The following is a 27466-nucleotide window of genomic DNA, read 5'->3' as shown; positions in this document are numbered from 1 at the left end:
CTTGGGAGTTTTCCTTGGCAATGGACTCGTTTAATTGCCACTGTTCAAGTACCACATTTTTTTGTCATGTGGCAGTTCTGTAGTTTTAGGCCTTGTGGCCATTTCTCAAGGTGTCACTCGCTTCACTGCCTAGGGAGTTACCTGTTCATAACTGACAGAGGAAACGTAGCTTCCGAGGCCTTCACTTTAGGGTATCCTTTTCTGAGTCCAAACATGATCATGAAGTAGAAATGGACAATAGGGAAAAACTAGTGAAATCTGGAAAACCAAAAGTGTCTAGTTGATAATGTTATTAATGTTTCTTAGTTATAAAAACATACCACAGTAATATGCTAATAGGGGAAACTGGGTGAGGAGTATATACAAACTATCATTGTAATTTTTCTGTAAATACACGCTCAAATAATTTTTTTTAAAAAGAGTACTCCTTTTCATCTATACTCTTTTGAAAATTAAGCATGTAGAAAGACATGCTTTTTGACCCTCAATTCCCTTGGGCACTGTGCAGTAAGCTCAAGTAGCATCATGGTATCAGAGACTAAGGAGAATAAAAAAGAAGGAAACATATTTCAGATGGCACCTTTCTGCCAGAAGCGATACGTACCTGAGGAAGGTAAGCAGTGCCAGGGCCAGTCCCACAGCAACTCCTTCATCATCCCTCCCTTTTTCTTCATGAGCTGCCCAAAGCAGCCCCTCAGTGTCTGATGTGCCAGCCCTGGAGGTGCTGATACGTCATCTTTGCAGTGATGCTACTCAATTAACTGTTAACAACAGTGTCAAAGAAATATACCTGTCCTCTAATTCTAAAGATGCCATCATTCTCCCTCACACTATCCTTGCCCACAATATAACAATGGATGGGAATTAGAGACATTTTTCTCAGGTCAACTGATTTATTGCCCTCATGCTCAACCTACCAGATCAAACTTGCAGAAAGCAAGATGCTGAATGCTGGGAGAAACTGTTACTGGTCTAGGTTTTAAAAATGATCTTGTCTACTTTCTTTTCTGTGCTTATCCAACTGTAGGCTAAAATGATGGCATATTAATAAAATCTTTCTTGGCTAAGATTATGCCACACTGTATTGTTTTACCAAAAGTGAGTCTGCTTTTTTGTACCAGGATTGTACTTCTGGGACAAAGTAGCCCTTTTCATTCCAATTCCAAAACCTGCTTAGTTTGGTAGAAATACCACTGGTTTGCAATGCACAGTGTGAGTAGGTATCATGATGTTGGAGGAAAATATTCTGAACAGGATGCTGAGGCTATGTGCATACAATGGAGGGGAGGAGACGACTTACTTTATATTCACTCTGTGCAAAATAAATCAGTAGAGTGGGATAAAATAAAAATAAAGGCCAAAAAAAAAAGTATGTAAGAATCACCCTGAACCCCCCTCCCCACCACACACACACACATACACACACGGTGGCTGGGGAAATCTCAGGGACCTCAAGGTCCTAGAAAAACTAGGCAAGACTAGTTTTAGGACAAGACTAATTAATATCCAGACATAGCAGGCAGGCCAAAATCTAACAGCATCAAGTTGAGGGAAGCCAATAGAGGACAGAGTCAGTCAGAAAAGAAAGTGGCCATGCCCAGTGCGGGTTTGGCTGTTCACGCCCACTAGAACTCACCAGTGAGTTATAATGTTTATATACAGACCCAGAGATGTTCCACATAGCTCAGACTATTCACATTTATTCATATTCTCCACAGAATTCAAATTATTCCATGTTTAACTTCACATTCTACAGTGAGTTTGTCCATAGGCAAATATTTTCTTATATATGTTCTATAAAATTTTTGATACTACAAAACAGAAGTTTTGGTATGTCAGTTCTAGGTGAATATTTTATCTCCAATTCTAAAACTGACATATTTCCTCAGAAAAAATTACCTAGGAAAAATGTCATTTATTCAAAATATGAAATTTTATTATAATTATTTGATGTTTAATGCAATTCATTTTGTGAAGGCTTCTGGGTTTTTCCTTAAATTTTCTGATTTTTAATGAAGGCTCCTGATCATCCTGGATGTTGACAAGTTTTCTTCTTCATGTGAAGTCTCTGATGCACAATAAACTGATAAGTTTTTCTAAAACTGATTATACTCATAGGGTTTCATCTCACTGTAATAGAAAGTTTAGGCTAAACTATGTGCATTTAACTCATAAGTCAAACTTGCAAGAGCTTAACAGACTATAAACTTAATTCTTGCTTTAAAGCTACAAAAACAAAACCTGGTGCAGACCCAGAAGTGAATTCTGTTCCAGCTTTTCAGACTCTAGCTTCCTTGACCTTGTGCTCTATGGTTTTCAACACACAGGACCCGTGTTTGCTGCAGAAATAACCTCCAATCCATCTTATGCACCAGAAAGACTGTGGGGTATTTTTTTTTTAACAGCCAAGGTTAAGTGTAATATGTATCATTAGCACCACATTCCATGGTCAGTCCTACCTGGATGAATGGCATTTTTTGACAAGCTATGAGCCTAATGGAAAAGGAAATGGCTAAGGGAAACAAGTTTCCAGCCTATGTGACATGAGTTTCTGCACTATGTGTAGTAAGGGATGCATTCCTTCAGGACTTCCCAAATCCATTACATGCTAGGGTTTTCTCTCTGGTATGCATTCTGGTGTGATGTACTCTTAAGAGCTGCCTTATGGACAAAAGTTTTCCCACATTCATCACATTCATAGGGTTTCTCCCCTGTGTGAATTCTCTGGTGTACTCTCAGAGTTGAATTTTGGGCAAAAGCTTTCCTGCATTCGTTACATTCATAAGGTTTCTCCCCTGTGTGAATTATCTGGTGTGCACTAAGGTGTGATTTCCGGGAGAACGTTTTCCCACAATCATTACATTCATAAGATTTCTCCCCTGTGTGAATTCTTTGATGTACTCTGAGGGTTGAATTATGGGCAAATGGCTTCCCACATACATTACATTCATAGGGTTTCTCCCCTGTGTGAACTCTCTGATGGGCACTAACATACGACTTCTCAGAGAAGGTTTTCCCACATTCATTACATTCATAGGGTTTCTCCCCTGAGCAAGTTCTAAGATGTGCTCTGAGATGTGATGTCTTGGAGAAAGTCTTCCCCCATTCATTACATTCATAGGGTTTCTCCCCTGTGTGAATTCTGTGATGTGCCCTGAGGGCTGAATTATCAGCAAACGTTTTCCCACATTCATTACACTCATAGGGTTTTTCCCCAGTATGAATTCTCTGATGTGCACAGAGGTGTGTTCTTTGGGAGAAAGTTTTCCCACATTTGTTACATTCATAGGGTTTCTCCCCTCTGTGAATTCTTCGATGCACTATGAGGGCTGCCTTATAGACAAAAGTTTTCCCACATATGTTGCATTCATAGGGTTTCTCCCCTGTGTGAATCCTCCAATGTGTACTGAGGCGTGTCTTCTGGAAAAAACTTTTTCCACATTCATTACACTCATAGAGTTTCTCCCCTGTATGGATGTTCTGATGTGCTCTAAGGGCTGAATTATGGGCAAACGTTTTCTTTTTTTTTTTTTTTGAGACGGAGTCTGGCTCTGTCGCCCAGGCTGGAGTGCGGTGGCCGGATCTCAGCTCACTGCAAGCTCCGCCTCCCAGGTTCACGCCATTCTCCTGCCTCCGCCTCCCAAGTAGCTGGGACTACAGGCGCCCGCCTCGTCGCCTGGCTAGTTTTTTGTATTCTTTAGTAGAGACGGGGTTTCACCGTATTAGCCAGGATGGTCTTGATCTCCTGACCTTGTGATCCGCCCGTCTCGGCCTTCCAAAGTGCTGGGATTACAGGCTTGAGCCACCGCGCCCGGCCAGGGCAAACGTTTTCTCACATTCATTACATTCATAGGGTTTCTCCCCTGTATGAATTCTCTGATGTATTTTGAGGGCTGAATTATGGGCAAAAGTTTTCTCACAGTCACTACATTCATAGGGTTTTCTACCTGTGTGAATTCTCTGATGTGCTCTCAGGGCTGAATTGTAGGTGAAAGATCTCCCACATTCATTACATTCATAGGGTTTCTCCCCTGTGTGAATTCTTTGATGTGCCTTGAGAACAGAAATATGGGCAAAAGACCTTCCACATTCATTACATTCATAAGGTTTCTCCCCCGTGTGAATTCTATGATGTGCTCTGAGGGCTGAATTATGGGCAAAAGTTTTCTCACAGTCACTGCATGCATAGGGCTTCTCACCGGTGTGAATTCTTTGATGTGCTCTCAGGGCTGAGTTATAGGTAAAAGATTTCCCACAGTCATTACATTCATAGGGTTTCTCCCCCATATGAACGCTCTGATGTACACTCAGGTGTGTCTTGTGAGAGAAAGTTTTCTCACATTCAACACATTCATAGGGCTTTTCACCTGTGTGAATTCTCTGATGTGCTCTGAGATGTGATGTCTTGGAGAAAGTTTTCCCATATTCAATACATTCATAGGGTTTCTCCCCCATGAGAATTCTCTGATGTCCTTTGAGATGTGATGTCTTCCCATATCCACCGCCATCACAGAGTTTCATCTCTGCATCTGTTTTCTGGTGTCCTATGAGGGGTAACTTGTAAGATCTCCCACAGCCATTATCATCACAAGGTTTCTCTTTTGTGTGAATTCTCAGATGTTTACTGAGGTTTGAATTCTGACAGAAAGCTTTCCCACATTCATTACATTCATAAAGTTTGAATCCCACGTAAGTTCCAGGATGCTGAATAGGATGTGAACTTGAACAAAAGGATTTCGCACATTCTTCATATTGTTAAGGTTTCTCTCCTGAGTGGGGCCTCTGATGCTGAATGAGGTGTCCTTTCTGGTAAAAGGATTTTCTGCATTTCCCATGTTCATCAGAAAGGTAGAATTTATCTTCTGTGTGAATTCTCTGATGTGCTGTAAAGTCTAATTCTGGTAGAGGGCATTTGTACATTCATTATATTCACCAAATTTATCTCCAGTTTGTGTTTTCTGATGTACTATATGGGCTGAGCTCTGGCTAAAATTTTCTCCACATTTATTGCTTTCAAAAGCACTCCGTCCTGTAATAGTTCTCTGAGATTGAGGGGTGACTTCCTACTGACATTAATCCCCCTTTCATTACACTCATAGTGTGTCATAGCCATGTGAACTTTATTGTATTCAACAGTGGTAGTTTTGTCACAGGATGTCCCATATTCATTAAGATCAGAGCATTTCTCCCTTGTGTCAGTTCTCATGTGGTTAAATAAAGTGGTTTTATCAAAGTTTTTTCTAAATTCATCATCCTTACAGGACTTTTCTCCTGTTGGAAAACTCTCAGGTGTAATACAAATTGTCTTATCATGTAAACCTTGTCCAGATCCATCACATTCAAAAGATTCCTCCAAAGTTTGAAATTTCCAATACTGATCTTTCTTATAACTGCAAGCTTTCGCATTTTTACCATGTTCATAAGATTTCTGTCCAGGATGAGCTTTCTCATGATTAATATCAAGCTGCAATTTCTCACACACATTCGTGTATTCAGCCTTCTTTCTTGAATATTTTCTTTCACTTATAATTAATTCAGAAGCAATTGGCAAATTCATTCTATGTGAGTCACATTTACAGGGTAGTTTTTCTGAAAACTCTGGAGCTATTTCCAGATTAGATGGGTTTTCTAAAACTTTCTGTCCTTCTTTACTTAATGTTTTGTCAGCATCACTGATGAATATTTCTTGCCACAGAGGTTTTTCTTGTTTTTCCCAGATCCCTTTGATGTGATCAACTTTAAAATACCCTAAAATGAGAAAAATTTAAAATATACTATAAACCTTACATTTGTCATGGAGAATAACTTATACTCATGTCTTGATTTTGATTTTGGTTTTTGAGATAGGGTATTGCTCTGTCACCCAGACTGGAGTGCAGTGGCGTGATCATAGCTCACTGCATCCTTGTACTCCTAGGCTCAAGCGATCCTCCCACTAGGTGGGACTACAGGGGTATGCCACCATGTCCTGTTAATTTTTTTATATTTAGTAGAGACAGGGTCTTGCTATGTTGCCCAGGCTGATCTTAAACTCCTGAGCTCAAGTGATCCTCCTGCCTTGACCTCCCAAAGTGCTGGGATTACAGGCATGAGCCACTGTGCCCAGCCCGTGTTTTGTTATGCATTTTATTAAAGATTACGTTTCCAAAGATTAAATAATTCATGCACACAGACAGATTCTCTCCTCATGCATGTTGTTTATAAAACAGGAATTATTTCCGGGGCCAGTCAAGGTGGAGTAGCCCCTTTCCTCCCACATCTTCCCTCTTACAATTAAAAATCCCTAGACAAAAAAAAAAAAATTAACAAATATAAACAAAGACTACAAAATGGAAAGAAAGTGAACTTCAGGACTTAAGAAATGACACACTGGAGAATTCCAAGGCTATTCTATATCTTTGACCGGGTGCTGAAGAAACCTACAATTCTGCGCTGACAGGCACAGACAAAAAGAGCACAAAGGAAAGCCTGCTCCTTCCAGTCAGAGGTCTGAGACAATGGTGGTCTAACAGAACAGGAAACACCTTTGATGTTTTCTCATGCACAGGCCAAACCAAAATGATACACTCCTGTGGTTCCATGGAGTCTGAGGCAGGGAGCTAATTTTCCCCTGCCATAGATACAGAGGATCTGCATGCTCTTGTATGTTTCCTTCCATGAGCCATGAAGAATCCTGAGAAAGTTCCATTCTTGGGATATGCCAGGAGATAGTCACAGCAGCCACTACCAAAATTCTGTCTAGAACCAAATTATTATTTAATTTATGGAACAAATGTCTTGATCTGCAAGGGCAAGAATATAATAAGTTGTGTTAGGGCACTGACAGGAACTCATAGCAGCTATAGGAAGGAAAGAAGAAGAAAAGCAGCACAGAAGAACAGAGACAGGAATACACAGTAGGCCCAAAACTCAAACAGAAGAGATAAGATAAAGTAGCACTTGTGATAACCATGGCCTCAAACCTGAAGACATAATGCATTCAACAGCTGAATTCACATTCTTCTGAAATGCACATGGAACAATCATCAAAACAGACTACATTCTAGACTGTAAGACAAACTTTCACAAATATATATGAAATAAATTATACGGAGGATGATCTTGAGTCACAGAGAAATTATACCAGAAATCGATTGTAAGTTAAATATTCCTAATTAACCCATGGGTGAAAGAAGAATTCTCGAATGACGTGTTTTGAAGTGAATGAAAACAAAACAACACAAGAATACAGAAATTTGTGGATACAGCTAAGGCAGTACACAGAGATAAATTTAGGGCTTAAATTATTTTGGCCAGGTGTGGTGGCTCACGTCTGTAATCCCAGCACTTTGAGAGGCCAAGGTGGGTGGATCACAAGGTCAGGAGTTTGAGACCAGCCTGACCAACCTGGTGAAACCCGGTCTCTACTAAAAATACAAAAATTAGCCAGGCGTGGTGGTGCACAACTGTAATCCCAGCTACTTGGGAGGCTGAGGCAGGAGCATTGCTTGAACTCAGGAGGTGGAGCTTGCAGTGAGCCGAGATCGCACCACAGCACTCCAGCCTGGGCGACAGAGCAAGACTCTGTCTCAAAAAAAAAAAAAAAAATTATATTTGAAAAGAAAGACCTCCAGTCAGATGCTTGTTTCCCCTTTAAGAAACTAGACAAAGAGAGGACATTAAATTGAAAGAAAGTAGAAGGATGGAAAAAAAGTCAAACCAAAAGCTTAATTATTTAAAAAGTTTTTTTAATGATAAAAACCATCAGAGAGAAAAAAAGAGAAGACACAAATTATCAATACCAAAAATGCAAGAGAGGACTAACTACTAACAGACATTCACGAGATCATAAAACAGCATTAACAATAACTCTGTCTTAGTTTGGGCTACTATGACAAATTACAATAGATTAAATGGCTTAAAGAATAAACATTTGTTTTTCTCAGTTCAGGAGACTGGAAGTCCGAGAGTAGGGTGCCAACATGACTGTGTTCTTGTGAAGACCTCTTCTGGGTTATAGACTACTCACTTCTTATTTATAGCCTTATATGGTGAAAAGTGAAGTAGCTAGCTCTGACATCGTTTTGTAAGAGCATTCTAATCTCTCTCTTTTTCTAACTATAAAAGCAAACTACCTTTATTTGGACAATCTAAGTGGAAAGAAGGGGTACGTCAATGTGTACTGTAACCACAGAGAACATATTCTATGTCAAATGTTAAAACATAATGGCAGAATCATCTAAAAGACATCTATTTCTAAAGGAGCGGTCAGTGAAAAGGATATTTATGACAACATAACATATTAACTTAATTCAGTATAATGGAGGCTATGTTAACTGAATGTGTAATTTACTCAAATTTTAACTATGTTTGTATATGTAAATAAGGCTTAAGAATGTAATTAAATCTTCCTCTAAATATGTGTGTGTGTGTGTGTGTGTGTGTATGTATATATGTCTGCATGTGTGTATGTGCAGTTCCAAATAACTTCTGGACCAAATGGTTTTAACTAGTGAATTCTACCAAACATCCAAGGAAGAAATAATACCAATCCTACACAATGTCTTCTAGAAAATAAAAGATGGAATATTTCCCAAATCATTTTATAAGGCCTGCCTCATCCTCATAGCAAGATTAGGCAAATACTATTCAAGAAAAGAAACCTTCAAACCAGTATCTCCCATAACATAAATGCAAAAATGTCCCAAAAAGTACACAGAAATATATAAACACAGATAATATATCAGTGAAATTTACCTCAAAAATGCCAGTTACTACACTGTAATACTATAAAAACTGTAGTTTTTATGCTACATTTTAGGTCAATGTAATCTCCTATCAGTAGTCTGAAGAACTAAAATCACACAATACATCAATGCCAAAAATGTTAACAAAATTCAAAACCTATTTATTAATTTAATAAAAATAATCTATAAAAAGTCTATAACTAACATTATACTCAAGAGAGATTGACTGTTCTCCCTCTAAGATCAGGAAAAAGACAAGGATGCCCATTACCAGTACCTTTACACAAGATTGCACTGGAAGGACTGACCAGTGCAAAAAGGCAAGAATAAAAACACAAAGATACAGAGTAAACTTACACAGAAAATAATTAAAAATCTAAAAAGCTCCTTGAACTAATAAGTGTTTTTAGCAAGGGCAGAATCTAAGGCCAATGTACAAATCTATGCCTACAAACACACAATGACGAACTGGAATTTTAAATCAGAGAAACAATATTTACCACAGCACCAAAACAAAATTAAAAACAAAAATTTAAAAAGCCTCGCTATCTGTGTTCTAAAAACTAAAAGACATTGATGAAAGAAATCAAAGAAATACTAAATAAATCAGTAGGGATATTTTGTGTATGGACTGGAAGACTGTACATTGTTGTCAATTCTCTTTAATTTGCTCTACAGATTCAATGCCACCCCAGTTTAAATGCCAACTTGTTTCCTTTGTAAAGATCATGAACCTCATTTAAAAATTTATACAGAAGATGAAACCTGGAGAAGTACTTGACTTCAAAACTTAATAAGCTAGAGTAATCAAGTTAATGTGGTATTGGCATAAGGAAAGACATGTAGATGAATGAAAAGGAATAGAAACTACAAAAATAGACCCACAAATACACAGCCATCTGTTTTCTAAGAAAGGTGGAAATGCTGTTCAGTGGAGAAGTAACAAATCTTTTCAAAAAGTCATGCTGTAATAACTGGACTCCCTGTTCCAAAAACATTAAACTTGACACATAACTCATACTTTATATAGAATTTAACACAAAATGGATTATCAACTCAGTGTAAAAACTGAAGCTATAAAATTTCTAGAAGAAAATAGGACTCCTAAATCTGTTACTTTGAATTTCAAAGTTTCTAGATAGAACAACAAAAGCAGGTTCTGTAAAAGAAAATAAGTTGGACTTTATCAAAATTAATATTGTTTTAGTGAGCCTCCTCTGAAGTTATACTAGCGGGAGTGAGATGCATCATCACTGCCTGCCTCGTGGGGATGCAAGTCCGGTCCCCAACTGATCTGATGCCCTGGAGGTGGAAGAGGAGGCTTCTACATTTTTGTTTTTTTCTTTTTGAGACAGAGTCTCGCTCTTGTTCCCCAGGCTGGAGTGTAATGGCACAATCTCGGCTCGCTGCAACCTCTGCCTCCCAGGTTCAAGTGATTCTCCTGCCTCAGCCTCCTGAGTAGTTGGGATTACAGGTGCCCGCCACCATGCCTGGTTAATTTCTGCACTTTTAGTAGAGACGGGGTTTCGCAATGTTGGTCAGGCTAGTCTCGAACTCCTGACCTTAGATGATCTGCCTGCCTCAGCCTCCCAAAGTGCTGGGATTACAAGCGTGAGTCACCGCACCCGGCCGAGGCTTCTACATTAACCCTGGGCCTGGGTGAAAGATCAAGGGCCCCCCGAGGACTCTGATGACACTACAACCACCTTGTATTTTGTCAGGGGCCAAGACGCCTAGTGCATCTGCATTCTTCTTTCCACCCTTCAGTAGTGAGATCTCAGCTCACCATTATCTCCACCTCCCAGGTTCGAGCAATTCTCATGCCTCAGCCTCCCAAATAGCTGGGATTACAGGCGCAAGCCACCATGAGTGGCCAATTTTTTTGTATTTTTGGTAGAGACAGGGTTTTGCCATGTTGGCTAGGCTGGTCTCAAACTCTTGGCCTCAAGTGATCTGCCTGCCTCGGCCTCCCAAAATTCTGAGATTACAAGTGTGAGCCACTGTGCCTGGCTAGATATTGCATTTTTTACAAACTGAAGGTTTGTGGCAACCCTGAGTTGGGCAAGTCTGTTGGCGCCATTTTTCCAACAGCCAGTGCTCACTTTGTGTCTGACTCAGCAGTTTTTAGCAATCAAATATTTTAAATAGGGCATGCATGCTGTTGTTTAGACATGTTATTGCACATCTACAAGACTAAAGTATAGTGTAAACATAACTTTCATAAGCCCTAGGAAAACAAAAATTGTAACTTGCTTTATTGCGAAATCTGTTTCATTGTAGTGGTCTGGAACAGAAACTGCAGTATCTCTGAGGCCTGCCTATATAATATATACATATATTCAGCTGCACTTAGTGGGTAGAAAGGAATACATTTACTCCATCCTTCCCCTGGTAATGCATTCTGTATTTTATTAAATCCTTCCCTAAGAAGAGTCATTAACCTATTCTCTATGATCTTCTAGAATATTTCTACTTTTGCTTTGATAATTAGGTCTTAAGCCAACTGAATTTGATTTTTTTGTTTTGATCTATATGGATACCTCAAGATCCTTTCCCCATTGTTCTCCAGTGTCATCTAAGATCACTCTCTATCAAGTGCATGTTTTTTCTTGAACTTTCTACTCTGTTTCACTAATTTACTAAATCATCCCACCCCCCCAACTCCATGCTACTTAGCTACACAGAGTTTTACATAAAGCCTCAATATCTGGTACAGCAGCAAATCCTCCTGTATCACTGTCTGTATGAATGGGATTGTGTTTGGTATAGCATTACATCTTTACAAATGTATCCCCCCTTGAATTTATTATATAGGTGTTTCCTCTGTTTTATCTTTGATAGGGTTAGCTAAAGTTTAATTCATTTTATTTTTATTGTAAGAAATATTCCATTTCTGGCCGGGTGCGGTGGCTCAAGCCTGTAATCCCAGCACTTTGGGAGGCCGAGACGGGCGGATCACGAGGTCAGGAGATCGAGACCATCCTGGCTAACACGGTGAAACCCCGTCTCTACTAAAAAAATACAAAAAACTAGCCTGGTGACGTGGCGGGCGCCTGTAGTCCCAGCTACTCGGGAGGCTGAGGCAGGAGAATGGCCTAAACCCAGGAGGCGGAGCTTGCAGTGAGCTGAGATCTGGCCACTGCACTCCAGCCTGGGCGGCAGAGCAAGACTCCGTCTCAAAAAAAAAAAAAAAAAAAAAGAAATATTCCATTTCTGTTTTCCATTTATTTCTATTTTTTTTTTTTTTCTTTTTTGAGTCGAAGTCTCGCTCTGTCGCCCAGGTTGGAGTGCAGTGGCGTGATCTTGGCTCACTGCATGCTCTCCCTCCCGGGTTCACACCATTCTCCTGCCTCAACCTCCCGGGTAGCTGGGACTGCAAGCGCCCACCACCACGCCTGGCTAATTTTTTGTATTTTTAGTAGAGATGGGGTTTCATCGTGTTAGCCAATTAATTTCTAATTTTACTTTTAAATTCTGCTTTCATTACTGTATTTTTGATGCTGCTCTTGCTTAATTTATTAATGAGACTACGACTTTCCTTCTGTCCACTACTTTAGCTCTATCTGATGGTTTCTAACTTGCAGCTACAATTATTACAGAAATCAAATCCAAAATCGCATTACACTTTTTTGCATATTGTTTAAAAGAGATACTTTAAAATTTTTTCAAGTGGATTTTTTTCATTTTATTATTAATTTCTAGATTTAGCAAACTAGGTTCAGAGAATGCTGTTTGTGTTTATTCTAATTTGTTGAATTTATTGAGGTTTTCTCTTTAAACTAATAGTATACTCTCACTATTTTATCATTATTCCATTAAAACATTAAAGTTTTGTTTTTTGCATTAGCATACATATACACAAATGTATGGTTCACTTTAATACAAATGTAATTTATACCCTCTCTAGGCATATTTACTTGTTGTCCATTGTACCTACTGTTTAATCAGATAAGACATATTATGATGTCCTAATTCTAGTGAGTTTGAAGTTCTTAGAACTCCATTATTTTATGTTTTGGAAACATTGATATTATATTATTTGGTGCAGGCATTCAAATCCTTAAAGGTTTTCATTTCCCTGTGCTCTTGAACGAGAGCTCTTCCTACTTTAATGAATTTATTGCCTGAATTCAAATCTGAATGATACAGAACATGAAACCTACATTATTTTATCTTTACTGACTCAACAATTTTACCGATGTTTTATAATGATCTTTCTATGTTACTCATTTAGGGATATCCTTTTTAGACAATCCATGTGATCCAATAATTTACATTTAGTGACTTGGCAACATGCTTGATCTAAATGATGCCCATCTTTATGTGATGCTATTTGTTGGTGGGACTTCAAACAGAAATCTTAATTGTGCTTCACTTCTAATAATTAAGATGATTTTACTTTTCTGCTCTTAACATGACATTGAAAACTATAGTTTTTTAAGATTCCTGGAATCATTTATTAGTACAAAAGCTAATAGGCATATAAAAAGATCCCTGATATCATTAGTGACCAGGGAAATTGTTATAGACTTATTTGTGCCCTTCCCAAATTCTTGTCTTGAAGCCCTAACCCCCAGTGTAACTGTATTTGCAGACAAGGCCTTCAAGGAGGCAGAAAGGGTAAAAATGAGGTCATAAGGAAGGACCCTAATCCAGTAGTACTGATATCTTTATAAGCAGAGGAAGAAACACCAGAGTATTCTCTCTCTCCCAATGCATGTGCACAGAGGAAAGGCCACATGAAAATAGAGCAAGAAAGTGGCTGTCTTCAAGCCAGGAAGAGATGCGTCACCAGAAACCAACTTACTAGCACTTTCATCTTGGACTTCCAGCCTCCAGAATCATGAGAATTTCTATTGTTTAAGCTACCCAGCCTATGGTATTTTATTATGATAACCCTAGCTGACTAATAGAGAAATGTACATCAAAACCACAGTGAGATATCACTTCGTATCCACTAGGGTGGCTCAAATCAAAAAGTCAAATAATAAGTATTGGTGAGGATGTGGAGAAATCAGAACCCCACATGCTGTTGTTAGGGACGGAAAAAGGTGCATTTAGAAAAACAGTCTGGTGGTTCCTCAAACAGATAAAGACACGAATACCAAATGACCCAGCAGTTTCACTCCTAGGAATACACACGAGAGAAATAAAAACAGTTGTCCATACAGAAACTTGTAAATAAATGTTTATATTAGCATTATTTGTAGGTGGAATCCCAAATACCTACTGACTGATGAATGGACAGACAGGTAGTATATCCATACAATGGAACATTATTTGGCCATAAAAAGAATGAAACATGCATTCTATAACAGCACTCGTAAACATTATGCTAGGCAAAATAAACCAATCGCAAAAGACCACATATTATGTATGATTCCATTTATATAAAATGTCCAAAATAGGCAGATCTATAGAGACAGAAGTAGACTGGTGGTTACCTAGGGCTGCAGAGGGCGGGGGGGACAGGAGAGTGGTAACTAAAGGGTACAGGTTTCTTTGAGGTGATGAAAATTAACTGTGGTGATGTTTACATATACAGTCATCCCCTGGGGAGTTGGTTCCAGGATTCTCTTGAATACCAAAATCCATAAATGCCCAAGTCCTTGATAAAAATGGCATAGCATTTGCATATAACCTATGCACATCCTCTTGTATACTTTAAATCATCACCATATTAATTATGCTACCTAATATAATGTAAATAGTTGTTATACTGTATTGTTCAGAGCAGTAGAGGTGAAAAGTACTGGCTCTGAAACTAACCGCCCAGCTTTGTGTCTTGGCTTTGCCGCTTACTCTACAACCTTAGCTAATGACCTAAGTTCTCTCGGTTTCCTCATCTCTAAAATAAGGGTATCTGTCTACTTCTGAAGTTATGTGAGAATTAAATGACTAATATATATGAACAATTTGGAACAGTGTTCGGCAGTTCGGTATACAGTAACTTCTCATCAAATGTTGTGGCCCACGCCACACAGCTATCACACAAAAATAGATCAATAGTGAACCGCTCTGATTAAAGTTGGGGTGCGGTGGGCTGGGAGCTGAGCCTTGTCCACAAGTCCACCTCTACCACCTTGTCTGAGGTCTTAACCTATCCAGTCCTAAATTCCTGAGACTTCAACGACTCTCTCTGCCAAATGATGTGGGTCTCAGAGTGGCCTTTTAGAAGTCTGTCTACGGCGCACTGTGCTAAAGAATGGGGTGACAGCAACTGACCGTTTTAGGTAGAGTTCTAGCACAAAAGGCTACTCTCAATGTTATTAAGCATAAATTATGACTACAGCCACGAAATGATTTATCAAATGATTAATCAAAAAAAAAAGCAAAACACTCTTCTACTTGATAAGCACATAAACGGTGTTTTTTTTTTCCTTTTTATTTACTTTTACTTACTTAAATTTTTAGAGACGGGGTCTTGCTGTGTTGCCCAGACTACACTCAAACTCCTGGGCTCAAGTGATCCTCTAGCCTCAGCCTCCCTAGTAGCTGGGACTACAGGAAGAAGCTACTGCACCCGACTCTTTTTTTTTTTTTTGAGATGGAGTCTCATTCTGTGACCTAGGCTGGAGTGCAGTGGTGCAATCTCAGCTTACAGCAACCTCCACCTCCCAGGTTCAAACTATTCTCGTGCCTCAGCCTCCCCAGTAGCTGGGATTACAGGCACATGCCACTACGCTGAGTTAATTATTATTATTATTATTATTTTAAGCAAAATGGGGTTTTGCTATGTTGCCCGGGCTGGACTCAAACTCCTGGCCTCAAGCGATCCACCCACCTCAGCCTCCCAAAGTGCTGGGATTATAGGCATGAGCCACTGTGCCAGGCCTCAATTTTTTAATAACAATGATGGGGTGGGGGGCAGTCCACAAAATGGATAGAACAGCCTTGAAGGAAATATAGAACTCAGAAGGATATGGTTAACAAAAATGCCTTTGAAGGAAGCACATGTCACTCCTGAGAAGTTTATGGGTTGGCTTCACCACTTGCCTGCTTTATTCATTCTGGTGCCTTCTCTTTGCCCTTCCTAAGCCATGGCTCTGGCCCGGTTTCAAGCACAGACTTAGTCAACACTGGGTTCTAACATTCTGAAGACTTGCTTGGGAACAAGAAAGCCTTGCATCAACCACAGGCTCCGTCAAAGGAATGGCCCCCTGATATCTCATAGCCTATGGCTAGTCAGGGTCACTGGGAGGTGAGGACAAAGTCTAGAAACCAATAACCCAGCCAGATGTTCTGGAATTAGGTCATAATGAGGGATACGTGGTCTACTTATGTGCCAAACACCTTGTTCTAGACCATTCCCAACATTCCTGACTAGGTGCAACCTCCTGGTGATTCTGGTTTTATAGCTATGGGACTACGTGATCACAAGAGCAAAGAAGCCCTCATGTATCTGAAGACTGGGGCCGCCTATAAACCTGAAACTAGCCCAAGGCAAATTAGACCTTTCACCAGCCCAAAGAAAGCATCCAAAGGTTCAAACAGCTGGGAAAATTTGGGCAGAGGTGGCCCTCTCCAGAAAAGGTGGATTGCTGGACAGCACAACCACAGAGACAGAAGCAGAAAACAGGCAGGAGCTTTACTCAAAATCACAAAGACACTGTTTTTCATTGAGAACCGGATGAGAGTAGGAAAAGCGGCAAATGGCCAGTTGCCCCCAGCAGCCCTGAAGAAATCAGGTAAATTCTGCTCCAGAGACGGCAGAGCTGGTGGTGCCATTCTTCAGGGCAGCACAGCCTCTTTCTGCCATACTTCACTAGGCCAGGGCAAAGTTTGTAGACTGCAGCCGCTCTGTCTCCTGGCAGATGTTCTGCTCCACTGTGTCACACTCAGCTAAGAATGCCTAGAAAATACACAAAGGGCAGTAAGGGCCCATCCAGGGATAGCCAACCACTACCCACACAAGGCTCCTTGCTTAGCCATTCTGGGGAACCCATGGCTGAGACTCAAAACAGACTGTGCATGAATGGAGATGGGCAACTGGCCTGGGTTCCAAGGTAAGGGGAGGGAGGGAGCACAGGACCAGCATTCTGACCATGCTCTAGGCCAGCAATCCCCTAAAAGGTGGTAAAGGCAGGGAGCTTTGCCACAAGGCCACTGCACAGCAACTGAACAATCGCAAGAAGCACTGTATGCATGAATACTGCCTCCAGGAATTGCGTAACGTGTCAGCCCTATCTGCTCTCCAGTGAGTTTCCTCCCTAAATAGTTCAAATTCAAATATAATTACAGGAACATACGGCTCTTCTCTGACGTTCGGGGTTCCTGTTGATAAATAAGTAATAACCAAAACGAGCCTATACCACACACCATGCTTCTATACTACCGACTCTGAACAGATAAACATGCATACCTACACATTAACATATTATGCCTTGTTGTGCACTATTACACAACTCACCTGAACCTTTTTTACCAAGCCTTTCCTTTTCAATCTACTGTCTTTGAAATTTTCTGGCAGGATCTATGGAAGAGTAAGTTGATAATACAAGTTAGTTAATAGTAAACATGTAACAAATAATCCTCCGTGAAAATGACATGAGAACACATAAGAAACACCCACAGTATACAAAACAGGTCACGGATCACCAATGTAAATGAGATGTCCATTTTCAGGAACCCTTTCCCTGAGTCTATATCCTATATTGCCTTTCCATGGCTCTTGTCCCTATAAAAGCTCCCTGTATTCTCCATGTCTGGGCTGTAGGAACTCATCTGTAACACAGACTTTGTTTTTTTATTGTTTCATATGTATGGATACTCTACCCTGGCCAGACCATGGGCTCATTGTGAGGCTCAAAAGTGCCTGCTGTTGGCTTTTTTTTTTTTTTTTTTGAGACATAGTCTCGCTCTGTCGCCCAGGCTGGAGTACAGGGGCATGATCTCGGCTCACTGCAAGCTCTGCCTCCTGGGTTCACGCCATTCTCCTGCCTCAGCCTCCCGAGTAGCTGGGACTACAGGTGCCTGCCACCATGCCCGGCTAATTTTTTATGTTTTTAGTAGAGCCAGGGTTTCACCGTGTTAGCCAGGATGGTCTCGATCTCCTGACCTTGTGATCCACCCGCCTCGGCCTCCCAAAGTGCTGGGATGACAGGCGTGAGCCACCGCACCCGGCGCTGCTGCTTCTTTACACCCACCCTGTCCAACAGAAACACACAGTGCAGTTCACCTTCAAGAATGAAGCATCAGGCTAGAGATATCATTACTATCATCTGCAAAAGAGAACTCCTGAGTTAATGTTTCAGCAGCCTCATAAGATCTGGGTCTGGCTGAATCCTCTGTAAGTAATGAGGCCTGCAGAATTATCAGTCACATGAGTATCAGAGAAAGTGAAAACCTGTTTCCTTTACCATGAGATGGTGGACTCCTTGGGTCCCAGCTTCATGATGATTACAGATGCTACTGGCAAACATAAGTATAAATGATTAAAGTCCTATACTGGAGGGCTGTGAGTGCCTAGAAAGCAGGAACTGTATTATCATTGTGCATTCACCCAGGACCAAGCAACGTGATTGGCACACAATAGTAGATGCTTAATATTCTCAAGTGATGGGTTTGCTCAGACAATAGGAGAGTACATTACTGAAAGAGTGAATGTGACTGAAATAAAGACAAAGAAAACTAGTTCTTCTCAGCTGAATATTTACTTACCAGTGTGTCAATCTCCTCCAAGATCTTCATAAACTGCTCTATTGTGGCTTTTACTCTCCTATCAAGTTTGCAGAGAGCTTCAGCTTGCAAATCCTTGGGCAGAAAACCCTGTGGGAATTAATGAATTACTGCAAGGGTTCTTTGAGGCTGATGGAAAACTCCATGCCACAATACTACTGAAGCGATCACACTGAGTCCACCATAGCCCTGGCAGGCCAGGCCACATTTCAGATCCACAACTTCATCTCTTGGAAAAATTTAAAAGACTGGCCGTGGGCCAGTCCAAGAATTCTATCAGGTTGCAGTCTGCTCTACTTCGTATGACCCACTGTGGCTGCAAATGCCTCCCTCCTGAGGCTTGGTGCCAGTGAAGCCCCCAATCACAAGTGTATACCTGCGCACAAGAGGCAGATGTTAAAAGCACAGGCTTAGAGTCTTCAAAGCCTAGGCTTGAAAACTGACTGCCATTTACTAACTTGTGATCTTGAGCAAATTACTTAGCCTATTCATGTCTCAGTACCCTCATTTTAAAAATGAAGATTATGATACCCACACCCTAGAGGGTTACTGTGAGGTAAAGGGAATATATGTACATGTGTCACTAACTTGTGGCACAGACACATGCTAACAAATGGCAGCAGTGCTTATTTTTATCAAATTGTCTAATGGTTCACTCACATAGCTTGGCCTAATGACCAGTTAGCTGGTGACAAGAGTTGGATAGCAGGGATCTCTGAGGATGTTTATCACAGCCAAGAGCTACAGATACAGATTTCACAACATGTAGCAAGAGCTTTCAACATCAACCAACAATTCCAACTCAAAGAATTTATTCTACTAAAAAAAACAGGAATGGTCAAAAAAGATTTACGTCCAAGGATAGTCAAAGAAGCATTACACATAATGGTAAAAATAGTATTAAATGAACAATACAGAACTGGCTCGGTAAATGATACATTTATACAAGATGAAATGCATGCAAGCTTTGAAAAATACCATCATAGGAAAACGTTTAATTTTTTATCCAAAAAAAATAGTTTATAAAGTGTATATAACATTATATCAATTTTTTTAAGATGAAAAATGTATTTCAGGCTTCGGTAATGGTTATCGCTGAGATGGGGCCTCATGGATAATTTTTATTTTCCATATTAGTGCCTATACATGTACTTAAAACTTTTGTACAGTCAGCATGTATTCTGTAATTAAAACACAAACATATAGGCCGGGCAAACACAAACATATAGGCCGGGCATGGTGGCTCATGCCTATAATCCCAGCACTTTGGGTTTTTTTGGACTTTTGGACTTTGGATTTTTTTGGACTTTGGACTTTGGGAGGCCAAGGCGGGCAGAGTTTGAGGTCAGGAGTTTGAGAACAGTCTGGCCAACATAGTAAAACCCCATCTCTACTAAAAATACGAAAAAATCAGACAGATGTGGTGGCAGGCGGCGCCTGTAATCCCAGTTACTCGGGAGGCTGAGGCAGGAGAATCGCTTGAACCCGGGAGGCAGAGGCTGCAGGGAGCTGCTGAGATTGCACCACTGCACTCCAGCCTAGGTGACAGAGTGAGACTCCATCTCAAAAAAAAAAAAAACCAAAACACAAACACACCCCAATTAATGTTACACAATGAGAAGGAAAAATAAATAAGTGGTCTTGAGCTAGTCCTAATCCTTACTGGGTTTCAGTACCCCATCTCTAATATAAGGAATTGAATAGGATGACCCCCTCCAACCCCACTATCATGTTCAACTTGGACCTTCTATAAACCAACAAAATGTTATTTGCCTTGCCAAACACATTACAACAGCCCAGAGAGAAGCTACTTGTTCTATTTCAGACAATTCATGATCCTAGCATGGTAGGTGCTCTCCTGTGAGCATAAATGGATGCTGGCTGGGGTTTGACAATAACTATGACAATAAATGCTTATAAAGCACTTAGTATGTGTCAAGCTCAATCTACATTATTTAATGCTCCCAACAATCCTAAGAGGGAAATGTCACCATTATTCCCTTTTTGCAGATGAGGAACTTGAGGCAAAGATAAACTTGTTCTCAGTAAGAGGAAGGGTGAATCTAGGATCTGAACCCAGGGAGTCCGACTGCAGAGCCTGTCCCCATAACCACAAGTTATATCCAGGAAGCTCTGATACAAGGCAGAAAGTCAAGGTCCATGAAGAGAGTTACCTGCTGGATTCCAGTAAGCTCTTTATTCAACTCTTCCAGCTGGTCAGCTATCTTCTCCACAGACTTCTCCAAATGTTTCAACTTCTTTAGTTCAACCTCTTCCTCTGGACTGTTCTAAAATGTTTAAGAAGAAAACAAAGCCAACAGTCAACAAGAACAGGCTGGGTGTGGTGGCTCACGCCTGAATCCCAGCACTTTGGGAGGCCAAGGTGGGCAGCTCATTTAAGGTTAGGAGTTTGAGACCAGCCTGGCCAACATGATGAAACACTGTCTCTACTGAAAAAAACAAAAGAATTAGCCGGGCATGGTGGTAGGCGCCTGTAGTCCCAGCTACTCGGGAGGCTGAGGCAGGAGAATGGCTTGAATCTGGGACGTGGAGGTTGTAGTGAGCTGAGATCGTGCACCTGCACTCCAGCCTGTGTGACAGAGCGAGACTGCCCCCCTCCCCGCCCCCCCCCCCCCCGGCAAAAAAAGAAAAAGCAATCAACAAGAACAGTAGCCTCTGTCAGGAAAAATACCTGACCACAACTGCACGAAACCACTCACCTAGAAATAATGCTTTTAACTCTGTTGCTTCTTGGAAATCAAGTCAAAGGGTTATACATCAAGTTTTCCATCTACAAAGACTCCAGACTAGAGAGAAGGTGTTAGGCAAACATTCTGGTGTGGGCCCTGACAGCTTGGGTACAGAGAATAGAGACAATCCAACTGCCAGATTCCGTCTCAGCCCTAGACTGATCAACAAACCAAGACTGAAGCCTGGAAGATAATCACATTTCAGTGAACACTTGTGAGGAGTCCAGAATGGCAAGTCAGGTGGAATTCTACCATTCCTTTAAATGGAATTCCTAAATGGCAGCCTCCAATTGAGCTCTCCTGTTTAACATGATGCTGGTTAACAACGATGAATACTTTTATTGAACACTTCCTACATGCCACACACTATCCTGAGCACCTTACCTATATTATTTTTTTAAGCCTTACCACAACTCCATCAGGGAAGTACTGCTGCTTTACAGATGATGAAACTGAGGCTTAATGTAGTAAAATAACATGAGATCACACGTCCAAAAGAGGTAGAGTAGACTTAAGTTCAGACTTTTCTTTTTTTGAGATAGGGTCTCACTACAGTGCCCAAGTTGGAGTGCAGTGGCTGTTTACAGGCATGATCATAACTCACTGCAGCCTCAATCCCCTGGACTCAAGTGATCCTCCTGTCTCAGACTCCCAACTTGCTGGGACAACAGGTATGTGCCATGGTGCCCTCCTTGACTTCACACTTCACTCCATAAGCTCTGTGTCAGCTCCACGTAAAAGTCCTATAGTTTCTTCAAACTTGACTCCTTGGTTCTGCCTGTTCCCCATCACCATTCTCCCTGATCCTGAAGCAAGAAATTTAGAATATTTCCCCCTTCTCTCAGGTAAACATTTGACAGAGAGGTCTAGCAGCTTTCTGCTTAGTTATGCTATCCCAAATTATTCATTCCTCTTTGTAGCTAAGTCCTGAGTTCCAGTCTCCTGGCAGTTCCAAGTCTGGATTAGATTTTCTTTGCCTTCACTTTGTTAATCTCTGCCCTCTCTCTACTCAGTCACCTCACTCAAAATAAGGGAACTTCATCTGCTCAGTAATTTCGCTGTGTCACAATGCAGGGCTGGCCACAGCCCTCTCTCATCACCTTAAGGGTTGCTGACCTCATCTGTCTTTTTTTCCCCTCAGTTTCTTAGTCTGAACCTTTCTTTCCAGTCAAAGGTTTTCCCTTGTGGGAGATTTTAGTTAAAAGGTTGGCTAAAGGGAGAGAGGCTCCTGAACTGGAACAGATTATTCTTAATATCTACAAGTTTATTTTAACACCAGACTCTTGCTAATTCTACTCCAAGTGAATGAGACTTGTCCCAGGCACCATTTTAACCAGACCCAGATTCTACCACCAAAACAAAAAACATATTATTAAGGCAGCACAACCGCTCCTATTTCTTAGAGCAAAAGTTCTAACCAACAGGAGCAGGAGGGTATGAGAACAACAAAATTGGTAATCCTATAAAACAAATAAAGGCTGTATTTGTTTAGAGAGGGGTTTTATCAACGCAGAATCTGGGTCCCCAATTTGCTCTTCTTTTTTTTTTTTTTTTTTTTTGAGACGGAGTCTCGCTCTGTCACCCAGGCTGGAGTGCAGTGGCCGGATCTCAGCTCACTGCAGGCTCTGCCTCCCGGGTTCACGCCATTCTCCTGCCTCAGCCTCCCCAGTAGCTGGGACTACAGGCGCCGCCACCTTGCCCGGCTGGTTTTTTGTATTTTTAGTAGAGACAGGGTTTCACCATGTTAGCCAGGATGGTCTCGATCTCCTGACCTCGTGATCCGCCCGTCTCGGCCTCCCAAAGTGCTGGGATTACAGGCTTGAGCCACCGTGCCCGGCCCCCAATTTGGTCTTCTAAACCAAAACCTGTATAAAAGACTTCAGTCATTTGATTCTGAGGATTTCTGATGGAAAAAGCAATTTACCTTTTTCCCAATTAACATGACCCGGCAACCATCTTGTATTCCAAGTGCTGACAATGGTGTTTCCATTTCCTTCAGGGATTTTCCTAAAAAGAGGAGAAAGGTAGGCCAACTTGTAATAATTGTACCACACTGAAAATACATTTCAGCACGATACAGGAAATAGACCAGTGTGTTCACTAATGAGAATTGGTATCTTTTTAGAGGGTGCCGTGACCCAGTAATTTCATTTCTACATATTCATCCTCAACAAATAACTGGACATGTGACTCCACAGTAACCACTATACAATAATATTCAGTGCAACCTTTTCATATTAGTGAGAAACTGGAAAGAGCCAAATATTCAGGCATCGGGGGCTGATGAACCATACTACAGAAGACTTTAAAGTCTTCAGTAGGCATTACAGTCTACAATAGGCATTAAAGCTCATTTGTTGCAGGAAACTTCAATGCCACAATGAATGCTGATGACCCAGTGTTATTGAGGGGTTTTATCCAGGGGAACATTATCTTTTTCAAGCATTCCTCTATTTTGAAACATGAATTTCTATTGTGTTTATAATTCACAAATAAAATATTTTTAAAAATTAAAGACAATACATTACATTATGAAATATAAATAAAATGCCTATTACTAAATTATTTATAATGACTGACACCCAATGGGCTAAGTCTTTCCCCAGTGGATACCAGAATAATGGGTTCTCAGGGGAGTGGGAAGACAAGGGACAGGGGCTAGGAGGGTGTGGGTCCTGGCAGAAATGAGCATCATCCATCCACTGAGCCCACCACATCCAGGTCCCCAGTAAGTTTGTTCAAAACCTCCTTTGAGTCAGAACAATGTGAGGCACTGGAAACACAGCAGTATCTCCACCCTCACGGAGGCTGTTATTCTAACAGAGAAATCAGATGTTAAGCAACTAAGAAAATGATTATTTAATAGTAATTTCATAGAAGTGATGCAAAAACAGCAGGAAGTACCATGGTAACATATAATGGGAAGATGATCTAACCTAGCCAGGGAAGACTGCCCATGAGCTTCATCAAAAATGGTGAGATTTCTGCCATCATCATAAGACTTCAAATCTGACACCTGTCCAGATGTTTGAAAGTGTCCAGTACCTAGCAGGTCCTCAATAAATATCTGTTGAAGAACTGAATGAATAAACAAATAAATAAAAATTGTCCCAGTTTGAAAACAGAGTGACTATTAGGAAAAGTTAAGCAGTTTTAAAACTGTCGCTTGGCCATAAGGAAAAGCTGGAAAAGAAATGCTTACCCTTGGCTGGGCGCAGTGGCTCACACCTGTAATCCCAACACTTTGGGAGGCCAAGGTGGGTGGATCACCTGAGATCAGGAGTTCGAGACCAGCATGGCCAACATGGTGAAACTCCGTCTCTACTAAAAATACAAAAATTAGCCCGGCATGGTGGTGGGCACCTGTAATCCCAGCTACTCAAGAGGCTGAGGCAGGAGAATCACTTGAACCGGGGAGGCGGAGGTTGCAGTGAGCCTAGATCACGCCATTGCACTCCAGCCTGGGCGATAAGAGTGAAACTTTGTCTCAAAAAAAAAAAAAGAAAAAAAGAAAAAGAAATGCCTACCCTTAAATATGAGTTTCTGAAAAGACTGTGGAACCCCTATGGCCTCTTCAACAACCTGGGCCAGGTCTTGGACAACTGGTTCACTGCTGCCCTGCTGCGGGGTAACATGAAGGTCGTGCTTCTCATTGCCTGGGGAGAAAGAAAAGCATTTGACAAAGATGATTCTTTCACATAAACCAATAGAGGGTGACACTTTATTACATTTATTTACCCAGCCTTCAAGGCCCAGCTCATATGCCACCTACTCCACAAAGCCTGCCCCCATGCCACCCAGCTTTCCTCTGGTGACCTCCTCAAGGATCTCTGTTTCCTCTATTATAATAACTAACAATATGAATGATATCAGCTAACATTTTAGGCATTTCACGCATAATCAAATTTAATCCTCAGAAAAACCCCACGAAGTAGATCTACCTATTACTTCTTATTTCACAGATGAGCAAACTGTGACCTCAGGCAAGTTAAGGCCTGCCTATGGAGACCCAACTGTTGGAATCAGAACTTGACATCAGATCTAGCTGATTCCCAAGCCCACCTTTTTCATCACAAGCCATCTGCTTCCTGTGGCCTGACTGCCCTGTACCCTGTATTGTACTGGTCTCGTCTCGCTTGCTGTAAGGGGCAAGTGACTGCTTTCCTCTGCCTCTCCCATTGGACACACTTGAGTGCATCCATGATTGGTGCTAAGTAGACAGACAAATGAATACGAACAGCAGAGCCTTTCTTTGTGAAGGAGAGACGCCAGTTCTTTTCCAGGGATGTGGACAATAAGGAGAGAGCCTGTGTCCAGTACATTACACCAAGGTTTGGTTCCCCCAACAGCTCCATGAGGTCAGCGGGAGCCAGGGTTACCAAATCTACTTCACAGAGGAGAAACCGGATTCTTAGAAAGAAGCCGTCCATCCCAAGGTCACTCAAAACTGCAGGATCTAGAATCCAGGTCTCCAGATTCCCAGACCCTTGAGCCTCCCCTAGCTGGTTCTGGGGAAACCTCATGGACTTAGCTCTCCGGTGTACTGACTTCATTTGGTTGTGTGTCAACTCCAACAGTAGGCAGACCCAAAGGGTGCCCAGAGTACAACGCTTGGACCCACAGCCAACTCATGTGGCCACACGGAGAAGGCACTCAGCAGATGAGGAGCACCCCCGCAGGCACGAAGTTCTGACTCATTACACACAGAGCAGTCGTAGACCACATGGCCAAATATATGCCTGACACAAAGACCACAATAACTGCGCGGGCACACAAACACAACCAGGCCCACGACGTAAAGCCCGGACAAACTCGAACACCCAGGATCGCACAAATGGCCAGAGACAAAATACACCGGCCACATGGAAAAGTGTACAAAAGACAGTTCCACGGACACAACCAAGAACCCACGCTTCCGTGTGGGGAAAAGAAAGAGAGGTCAGCCTGTTACTGTGTCTATATAGAAAGAAGTAGATTTAAGAGACTCCATTTGGTTCTGTATTTGAGATGCTATTAATCTGTGACCCTACCCCCAACTTTATCCTTGCAAGAGATATGTGCTATGGTGATTTAAGGTTTAAAGGTTGTTAAACAAGTGCCTAAAGGCTGCTTGTGGTTAAAAGTCATCACCATTCTCTTAATCTCAAGTAAGAGAAAACCATTTGTCTCCTGCCCGTCCCTGGGCAATGGAACATCTCCGTGTAAAACCCATTGTGTGCTTTGTTTACTGAGCAAAGAGAAAACCGCTTTTAGGAATAAGGTGGGATTTGCTGGAGCAATACTGCTAAAAGGTTTATGGAGATGTTTGCATATGCATCTCAAGGCACAGCATTTTCCTTGAACTTATTCAGGTCACAAAGATCTTTATGTCTTACTGCTGATTTACTCCCTTATGTTTAAGATGGTAAAGATAATTATCAATAAATACTAAGGGAACTCAGAGACTGGTGCCCACGTGGGTCCTCTGTAAGCTGAGCGCCAGTCCCCTGGGGCCCGCTTTTCTTTCTCTATACTTTGTCTCTGTGTCTTATTTCTTTTCTCAAGTCTCTCGTTCCACCTAACGAGAAACACCCACAAGTGTGGAGGGGCAGGCCACCCCTTCACTTCCGGACGCCAGGACAAGCGCAAGGTCACACGCTTCTGGACAACATGTGACTAAACCCACAGACCCCGCCGGGCTTTCGGGGCCAGCAAGGAGCCCACCCAACGCCCAACACTCACTGTGGGTGACAGTCACGGTGAGCCCAGCTGCCGCCATTTCCTCCCTGGTCACCTCCTCGCTCGGGGTCGCCTCCTCGTCCCGGGTCACCTCCTGGCTCCGATTCATCTCTTCGCCTCCAGTCCTCTCCTCACTCTGGGCCACCTCTTCGCTCCCGGTTGCCTCCTCACTCACGGTCAACTCCTCGCTCCGGGTCGAGCGGCGCCGGGTCTTCTTCTTCATCCGCGGCCCGCGAGCGCCGGCGGCGGCGCCCCTGGTGGGTCGGTCATGCCCGCTGGCAGCACCCCGGACAGGTGGACGCCGAGAGGGACGCGGGCCACGCTGGGCCAGGGGCTCCGACTGGCGCGGCTCCCGGCCTGGCCGAAGGGCGCGCAGCCGAGAGCCCAGCCGCTCCCGGTCGCCTCGTGGTCTCCGCGCCGCGCCGCGTTGAGCCAGGCCCGCGCTTGTTGACAGCCCAGCGATGGTAGCTGAGCGCGGCGTCCTACAACCCCGCCCAACTACTTCCCAGCCCCGCCCCGCCCTGCCGGCCCCGCCCTCGCCCTATGCCGCTTTAGTTGCCTCCAGGCCCCACCCACTCAACTGAGGCCCCGCCT

The 27466-nt window shown here is 42.1% G+C and overlaps 2 protein-coding genes across 4 annotated transcripts; both read right to left on the bottom strand.

Moving 5' to 3' along the window:
* Positions 1 to 1914: 1914 nt before the first annotated feature.
* Positions 1915 to 16454, bottom strand: LOC104680036 (zinc finger protein 658-like). The gene is given in 6 exon segments (XM_030919171.1): positions 1915 to 2654; positions 2656 to 3519; positions 3823 to 4898; positions 4901 to 5053; positions 5056 to 5748; positions 16319 to 16454. Coding segments are annotated over 6 exon segments (2994 nt in total). The 3' UTR covers positions 1915 to 2582.
* On the bottom strand, positions 16292 to 27447 carry BAG1 (BCL2 associated athanogene 1). Of its 3 annotated transcripts, XM_030919802.1 has the most exons (8): positions 26876 to 27447; positions 24682 to 24810; positions 23079 to 23161; positions 20579 to 20692; positions 18387 to 18494; positions 17785 to 17873; positions 17137 to 17199; positions 16299 to 16578 (listed from the first exon to the last, which is right to left on the bottom strand). In XM_030919802.1, the coding sequence occupies exons 1-7, from the start codon at positions 27093 to 27095 to the stop codon at positions 17166 to 17168; spliced, it is 777 nt and encodes a 258-aa protein (XP_030775662.1). In that variant the 5' UTR covers positions 27096 to 27447; the 3' UTR covers positions 16299 to 16578; positions 17137 to 17165. The 3 variants fall into 3 exon arrangements, with proteins under 3 accessions (XP_030775661.1, XP_030775663.1, XP_030775662.1); XM_030919801.1 differs by lacking the exon at positions 17785 to 17873 and having other exon boundaries at positions 16292 to 16578; XM_030919803.1 differs by lacking the exons at positions 17785 to 17873; positions 18387 to 18494 and having other exon boundaries at positions 16297 to 16578.
* Positions 27448 to 27466: the final 19 nt, after the last annotated feature.

This window comes from Rhinopithecus roxellana, chromosome 16, assembly GCF_007565055.1.
Source record: "Rhinopithecus roxellana isolate Shanxi Qingling chromosome 16, ASM756505v1, whole genome shotgun sequence".
NCBI classification, from domain to species: domain Eukaryota; kingdom Metazoa; phylum Chordata; class Mammalia; order Primates; family Cercopithecidae; genus Rhinopithecus; species Rhinopithecus roxellana.
Note: the sequence above shows the minus strand (reverse complement) of the source record. Positions and strands in the feature narration are given on the sequence as shown.